At 39.3% G+C, this 8,800-nt stretch overlaps 1 protein-coding gene across 1 annotated transcript in view; it reads left to right on the plus strand.

The window, feature by feature from the left end:
- The window catches only part of LOC107088631 (phospholipase A2 inhibitor and Ly6/PLAUR domain-containing protein-like), an 8,770-nt gene extending 6,685 nt beyond the window's left edge, over positions 1 to 2,085 (plus strand). Inside the window, exon 6 of the mRNA XM_015380931.1 lies at positions 2,018 to 2,085. Within this exon, the coding sequence (XP_015236417.1) occupies positions 2,018 to 2,085 (68 nt within the window). The remainder of the gene's footprint in view (positions 1 to 2,017) is intronic.
- The last annotated feature ends 6,715 nt before the right edge of the window (positions 2,086 to 8,800 follow it).

Here is an 8,800-nt window from a genome sequence, read left to right on the forward strand (position 1 = left end):
AGCCATTCTAAAGCAGCCAGGGGGAGATTCTAAATGAGCCAAAAAGCAGAGACAGGAGCAATTGTCAAACTTTTGGTGTCGATCATTCGATTTCATCCTGGACACTACAGAAAATGGGCTTAAAGTGTAAAAAACCGAACTTTTCCTTTAATGTAATTCTATAAATAGAATCAGTTTTTTCTTCATATTATTTCTATTTTATGATGTTCTGCATCTGCATACGTTTTGATAAAAATTGAAAGCCAAAAAATAGGAAGTGTCTGCATTTATGCCGGATTTCAGATGTGCTTTTTCGAAGATGACATGACAGCCATGGTCCATTTTGTTTGTTTTTTTAATCTTCTGTCTTGCTGTAAGCCCATTATCAATTTTGGTTAGACATAAAAACTCAAAAATTAAGTAATTTCCTTTCAGCTTCTGGGAAGCTGGTTCCTGGAAAATTGTGTAGACTGTTGGTGGCTGGCAATTAGCAGGTGCTAGGGCACTGCCCCACCCATCCAACGACCTTGATTAAGGCATTAAAAAATAAAAACAATTATAGTAGAATCAAAATATTTCAGAATACATAAAACTAGTTTTTACAAAACATACATATATAAATATATAACAAGAACAACATGGCTGCGCTACTGGGCAGCAGCTTTATACAGATTTTGACAACTCTACAAATTAGCCATACATCCTGCATCTACGACCGCCAGTGTCTGCCAGAGAGTTTTACCAGGGTTAGCAGTACTGCTGTCTATTTGCCCTCCAGGGCTAATGCAAAAGAGGCCATAAAAATTCTTTACCAGGCTCTCTGAGCTTCAATTTGCACACACAGAGGGCATTTTTATCATTGCTGGCGATTTTAACCAGGCTAAGTTGAAGACTGTTCTCCCTTATTTTTACCGATATGTGAACTTTGTAACTCAGGGTCAAAACACTCTAGACCTGGTTTACTCTAACATCAAAGATGCATTCAGAGCAGTCCCCTGCCCTTTCCACGGGTCATCACATCACCTATCTATCAAGCTAATTCCTACATACAGGCCCCAGCTAATCAGGACAAAAACAACATTAAGGTAGGTCAGGGTGTGGACTGAGGGGGCCATGGAGAAATTCCAGGACTGTTTTGAATGCTCTGACTGGAACATGTTCAAAGCTGCAACAACCTATGACTACAAAATATATATAGATGAGTATTCCATGACTGTGTCAGCCTACATTAACAAATGCATTTAGAAAGTCGTTGCCATAAAGTACATCCCCAACCGGGCCAACCAAGGATCCTGGATGAATTGAGAGGTTCAGAAATCACTAAAAGCGGAAACTCAGCTTCCAAGTCTGGAGACAGAGAGGTATTGAGGACAGCATGTGCCAACTTGAACCATGCCATCAGATCAGTGAAGCAGAACCACAGCAGCAAGATCCAGGAACTGTTCACCCATGCCAGCAACACCTGGAGGATGTGGACATATTTAGCCCCTCACTGGACCAATCGATTGTGCCAGCATGCTTTAAGTCTGCCATATTTAATTCAGTCCCAAAGAAGCCTTAGGTCATCTCATTTATGGACTGACTGCTATTCAATGAAGTGCTTCAAAAGACTGGTTAAAAACACATCGTCCCCAGTCTCACCCCAACATTCAACCTGTTCAAGTTTGCATATTGACCGAACTGCTACAATGAGGATCTCTTCCGCTCTTCACCTGATCCTAGCACACCTGTAGGAGAAAAACACAGACATGCAGATGCTGTTCCTGGACTTCAGTTCAGCTTTTAACACCATCATCCCACATCATCTGATAGGTAAAGTGGGACAGCTGGGCTTCAATACACTCCACCGCAAATTGGCTGCTAGACTTCTTGAGAAACAGACCCCAGAGAGTCCGATTTGGACAGAACACCTCTGATTTCATCAGTCTTCACAGGCTCCCCTGAGGGCTGCGTCCTGAGCCCCCTGCTGTTCACCATGATGACACATGACTGCGTGTACTCTGACTGACTGTGTACTCACTCTTTATTTTTCCTGCAGGTGCGGAATATCAGGAGAGAGAAATAAAATTAATGTGTCTGCTAAGGGCAGCCACAGAGAGGGGCTGAGATAGTCGCAAGCACTGGACCTTGATTAGATGGTTTGAATATGTTCTGACTGACTTGACTCCAATCCAATTTTATTTATAAAGCATTTTAAAATTTCTCAAAGGACCAAAGTGCTATACAGTGAAACAACATAACACCATTAAACAGACTAAAAAAAAAACATACAAGCATAAATGACTAAATTAAAATCAGAACTAAAAATCTATGATAAAATAAAAATAAAAGTAATTTCAAATAATGTATCACAGACTAAAATCCACATCTCACACAGTTTTGTAATGATCTCACAATGTTGGACCCAGAATTTGAGGCGAGACAGACAATGGGAAAATTCAAAGCGTTTATTTAAACTAACAGGAGTGCGGGGCTGCTCGTCTGCTGCGGGATGGATCTCTGCAGGGGTAGGAGAATACAGGTCAGTGGCTGGATGTGGAGCTGAATACGACTTGGAGCAAAGTCACTAACCTGATTCAAAGTTCAGTCCTTTCGCGGAGAACACAGCTGAATCCAGACGAGCGACGCCCCCCGAAGTTCCTACAGAGCGAGCGGAGAGGGCACCAGCCGACGCCGAGCAACAACCAAGTCCAGAAGGGAAATCCAAGGCCGAAGTCAGAAGACAGGTCCAGGTTGAGAAGCTTTTAGAATCCTGGATCAGATCAGACAAACAGAGCACACAGGGGCAAGGAAAAACTCAAAATTGTTAGCAGAGTCTCTTACACAGCTTTTCACGTAGCCATTTAAGACACACTCAAGCTGAAATTCCTTTTCGTGTGACCACCCTTCACGGCACACTCATTTATTTCCACACAGGTGTAGGCCATTGATCATCTTGTCACGTGAGCATGTAATTGTGACGTCATCTTTACCACAGAAACAATTAAGAATAAACAATAATGAGAGCACAGCTCAACACCGCCACTTGCTCACATTTCATAACATTGTCAATAACACAAATTCAGCCTTATACACCAAAAACTTTACATTCTTCATAAGACATTCTGTACAGTCATTTCATACTTTACCAACAAGAAAACCATTAAACATTAACAATTTTGATTTGGTTGCTGGTTTGGTCATTACATCAGCAACCATCTGATCTGTTGGACAGTATTCCAGGGTAACCCTGCCTGAATTTAAAATGCACCTCACAAAATGGTATTTAATGTCCACATGTTTGCATCTCTGTACAGGATTTTTAGCTAATGCTATAGCTCCCTGGTTGTCCTCATAGATTTTGCATCTGTATTCTCGACCATCAAATGATTTTAAGAGCTGCTGCAAGTAAATGCACTCTTGTGTGGTTGCAGCCAAAGCCACATACTCAGCCTCACAAGTTGACAAAGCTACAGTGGGCTGTCTTTTTGATTTCCATGAGACTGGTGGACCATCTTTGGATAGACTGATGCAATAACCTGATGAACTTCTTTGGTCACTCACATTAGCTGTCCAATTTGCATCACTGTATGCATATATGATGCCATTATCTGTGTACTTCTGAAAGCTGAGTACTTTGCTTTCAGCCCCTTTTAAGTACCTTAGACTGTGTTTAACAGTAGTCCACTGCTCAGTAGTTGGTGTTGTGAAATACTGTGACAATTTACTGACTACAAAACACAAGTCTGGTCTTGTACAAATAGCTAGATAGATCAGACTACTGTACCAACAATTTCTCTGTATTTTTTCACATCCTCCAATGTTTCAGCATCGTCACTGTAATCTAGTCTCTGTTCACACGGTGTAGACCTAGCTTTACAGTTTTGCATGTCAAACCTCTCCAGTATTGTTGACAAATATGTACATTTAAACATTTTAACACAGTCTTTGTTTTGTTCAAAATCAATTCCTAAGAAATGAGTTAAACATCCAAGGTCTTTCATTCAAAAGTGAGAGCTTAGCATATCTTTTACATTTTTCATAATCATGTCATCATTTCTTGCAATAAACAAATCATCAACCCAAATTATTATGTACACTTCCTTATCATCTGTAATTTTACTGTACACACAATGATCAGCTGGATTTTGTACAAAGTCATTCTCACATAGATAGTCATGCAACATTTTGTTCCAGTTGCGTCCTGATTGTTTAAGTCCATACAGGGATTTCTCCAATTTACAAACCAGTCTGTCATTTCCCTTTAGCTTTAACTTTGTGGCTGTTCCATAACGCTGTGGCTGTTCCATATATATCTCAAATTCAATCGGTGCATGCAAATAGGCCGTTTTTACATCCATCTGGTGGACAATGAGATCCTCCTGTGCTGCTTTTTGTGCCAACACTCGGATACTGGTCATGTTAGCAGTAGGAGAAAAAGTCTCCTCATAGTTCACACCCTGTGTCTGACTGAATATTTTGGCCACAAATCTTGCCTTGTTTTTGTCAGATCCATCAATGTTCTTTTTCAGTGCATAGACCCACTTGCCCCCCCACTACTTCTTTGCCCTGTGGGAGTGTGGCCGGGGTGTATGTCTTATTGTCCTTTAATGATTGCATTTCTTCGTCCATAGCACTGACCAACTCTTTTGGATTCGGTGAGTTTACAGCTGCATCATAAGTTTGAGGTAAATTACACAAAAGTCTGTAACAATAGTCAATATCTTTCCCATCATCCTCAAACATACAAACATAATCATTCAAATATGCAGGCCTCTTCTTTTCTCCTACAGGGTATCGTCTTTTGTCAGGTAGGTGCTGGGATAATAAATCAAATAGGCAGGGCTGTTCTTATCATAACCCACAAAAATTCCTTTCTCACATTTCGAGTCCAATTTTCCCTTTTGTTGATGCTTATATGTGTAACACGACTGTCCAAACTGTTGCATCCTGGAAACATTCGGCTACCTGTCTGTTAACATATATCCTCACTACAGCTACTGTCTGGACTTCATAGGTCCACAATGTCTTTGGTAGCCCACTCTGGATGAGCATACACCTGGTCATGTCAAAAAGAGTTCTCCAGTTCCTCTCAGCTGTACCAATTTGATGCAGAGAGTATGGGGCTGAGGTCTCATGCCTAATACCATTACGTCTCAATAATGCTTGGAACTCTTTGCAGGTGTATTCTGTGCCATTATCAAATCTCATGCATTTAACTTGTCCATATCGTGCCATATCTGCTAGAAACTTTTCAGTAGCTTGCACTGTGTTACTTTTATATTTCAGAAAGTCCATATGTGCAGAGACAGCAGAGTGATAGCACACTATTATAGCAAATAAACATGGCGAGCAGAGTAACCCCAACAATGTACTGGTAAGTATTGCAACATGACAGGTGGATCTGTGTCCATCGTCCCCACCAGAGTACGGAAGAGGATTAGGGTCACTGAAAAAAAAAAAGTTTACTGATTTTTTTTTTATTAATTTTTAATGTTATTTCAGTTTAATATGGGAAAAATTTCTGAATTCTGACTTTAATCACAGAATTGTGGATCTTAATGTAGATGGGCACCGTGAAGGAAGAGCTGTGGGAGCACTCAGCTTCACTGACAAAGATGTGAGTTATTTGTGAGGGCCTGTAACACATTGGTGGAAAATTATGGATTTAGGCATCTTTTTACATGCCCGAGGGGTCCCCGGTGATGCTATTTCATTTATGGAAGAGCAGAAGGTGATTAAAACAATAGAGCTAGTCTCTAAAACAGACATGGCTACAGTCTGATGCTAATATGTTTGTTAGCTGTCAAAATTCAGTCAGAATTCTGAGAAAAAAGTCAGAATTCTAAGATTAAAGTAGGCCTGAAAATTTTAATATCTGCCTCCCAGACAGATACGATTTAAACCAGTCTAATACCTTTCCTTTAATTCTTATAAAATATTCAAGTCTTTCTAAAATAATATTATGATCTACTGTGTAAAAATTCATAAACCTCCCAAGGGAGGCATTGATGGGGAATCCATAAAAGATATACAAGCAACCGTAGTTGACTCCTCTCCTCATTTAGCATTGACATCCCAGTCGCAGAAACAGCGCAAAAACTTTGAACCCTGTAGGGATTACTTTTCCTGCTTTTCCTTAAAGAAGTTAATCAGATAGTTCTTATTTGATTCTTAATTCTTTAGACAAAGATTCCCTCACTATAGTGCTTTTAAATATGGGTAATAGGCAACCTTCTTTGTACTTAGTGGACTGCGCAGCAATGTACTAAAAGTGAAAATCTGCTTCAGGTACCAGACCTGATGCAACTGTAAGTTAAATATAGTTTTAGCTTAGTCACATTTAGTGCTGTAAGAAACTCAACTTGAAAAGCTTGAAAATAAAAAGGAAATTGACTTCATTTAAGGTTTTAATTGTTTGGTACGTATTCTACTTCATCTGTTTTCTTTTTGTGTTTCTATGAAACAGAGATGGGAGTGTCTACAGGCTTTGTAATGAAGATTGATGACATGATTCAACAAGCTGCTCAATTCAACTACATCCAATGCGTAAGGATCGAAGGGTAGAATCCTTTCTATTTTTGTGATAAAGAGGAAAGAGATAAAAAAAAAATGGTCTATATAGTTGTTTAAAAAAAAAAAAAACACTTAAGACCTGACATCTGCAACAGTGAGGTCAAAACTGAGAAGCTTCTTTCCTCAATCCCTATTTTGCAGAACTGTGTTTTATGATGTTAATCACATGTTTGGTTTTAATTACCCTTTATTCTCTTTTCATACTCTGGTATGCATAAATAGGTGAGTTAAGGGTGTGTTAACTTGTTTTTCGATTCTGTGACATCGTTCCCTGATGTTTGACGCTGTAAACATGGGAACACACCTGTTATATGATGTCATAGGAGGAGTATATTAGGTCTAGCAGGACTCCTGAGTTTTAGTATCAAAACCAGGAGACCTAACAAACAGGATTCATCTGAACATCACTATGAAGCTGATCTTTTTTCTGACTGTCATCTGGGCTCTCTACAGCAAAGGTAACAATAATATTTGTGAATGTACTTTTCAAATTTTCAATAGAAAACTACCAAAGACAGATCACAATTATAATGAACATTGCAACTGATCCCTAAATGTGTCCTAAAAGTTTTTTTTTTAAAATATATCAAAATCACGTCATGGTGTTCCATTTGATACAATAGTTATTAATGATCATTTTTATGACAAAAAAAAAAAAACTTGGTCTTTGATTTCTCTTTCTCGTAATGCAGTATTGTTATCTCTTCTTATTCTCGAACATGACTTAAGCCTTAAGTAAGAGAAATCTTACTTTGAAAATTTGTTATTTCCCAACTATAGTTTAATTTAACATATTTTTGACTATTCTCAGGTTTTTAAACAATTATTTAATTACTACTTTTCCATTGTTTCCAGCTGGGGCTCTGCAGTGCATCACTTGCACTGATCAGGCATGTTCAACCACAGCACCACTAACATGTAGCTCAGAGACGATGTGCATAACAGCTAACATCAAAGGTATTGGTGTGTTTTTGTCTTCCTACTGTTTTAAATTGGAACTTCTGCTTTTATTTTCAGACTGTCTATGCTTTCAAATAAAACAATAAATATCCCATTGGCTTTGCAGGAACTCAGTTTGGAGTTACAGGAACACAAATCTACAAAGCCTGCGCACCATCCTCTCTGTGTCCAAGCACAGGCTTTCAGTTTTTTTCAGTCAACTTGGGTTACCAAAGTGCAATTGCATCTGCTGAGTGCTGCAACACTGACAACTGCAATTCACAAACTCTGGCTTGTAGGTTTCATCCGGAGTTTTAATAAAACTGACATTCTCTTTGTGTTATGTGTGTTTAACAAGTTTCTCTTTCATCTGCGGTTTCCATTTCAGCGCCACCTACACCGCTACTCAACTCCCTTCAGTGTGTTGTTTGTGACCCCACCACATCTCAGTGCACCACTCCCATCCCATGTTCAGGAGATGAGAGCAACTGTGTGACAGCAACTTGTAAGTTTACATTTGTGATAGTTTGGATGCAATATTGTAATTCTCAAAAATACTTTAGAGCTGGAATGATTCAAAAGCTAATGTTAGAAGCTGAAGAAAGCACAAAGAGCAGTCTTCTGTTGTTTGAATACTTGGATTGATTGTTCTTTGGAAATAAATTGGACTTACTCAACTTTCTTTTAAATATCAACAGTAAACGATGAAACAAACACAATTCGAGCGCTGGGATGTATTAGTCCAAACACATGTGCAGCTGCTTCAAGTCTGGGTAGTTTGCCATTCATGGAGAATGTTGGTTCAATAACTAGTGGACCAAGCTGCTGTTCAACAAGTTTGTGCAATGATCCAAGAACAACAACTACAACTGCTACCCCAACAACTACAACAGTGACACCAACTACCACAACCATGGCACCAACAACTACAACTGCAGCGTCAACAACTACAGCAGTGCCAACAACTACCATTACTGCTGAACAAACAACTACAACTTCGGCACACATGACCACAACTGTTGCAGCAACTACAACAACCGTGGCACCAGCAACCACCACAGCAGTGGCACCAGCAACTACCACAACTGTGGCACCAGCAACCACAACCAAATCACCTACATCATCCACAGCATCCCAGTCAGCCACCACTGCATCAACCACAAGTAGTGCTTCTAGCGTGGCCATGGGCACCCTTCATCTATTACTTTTATTGACTATTGTCATTCTGTAAATATAATTACAAAATCAAAAGCATCACATCAATGGTAAATTAAGAAATGTTTAGTCACAAAAGTCAGGGAAGTCTATTTTTAATTTCTTATGCTTT

The sequence above is a fragment of the Cyprinodon variegatus genome, unplaced genomic scaffold (assembly GCF_000732505.1).
Source record: "Cyprinodon variegatus isolate N-32 unplaced genomic scaffold, C_variegatus-1.0 Scaffold225, whole genome shotgun sequence".
NCBI classification, from domain to species: domain Eukaryota; kingdom Metazoa; phylum Chordata; class Actinopteri; order Cyprinodontiformes; family Cyprinodontidae; genus Cyprinodon; species Cyprinodon variegatus.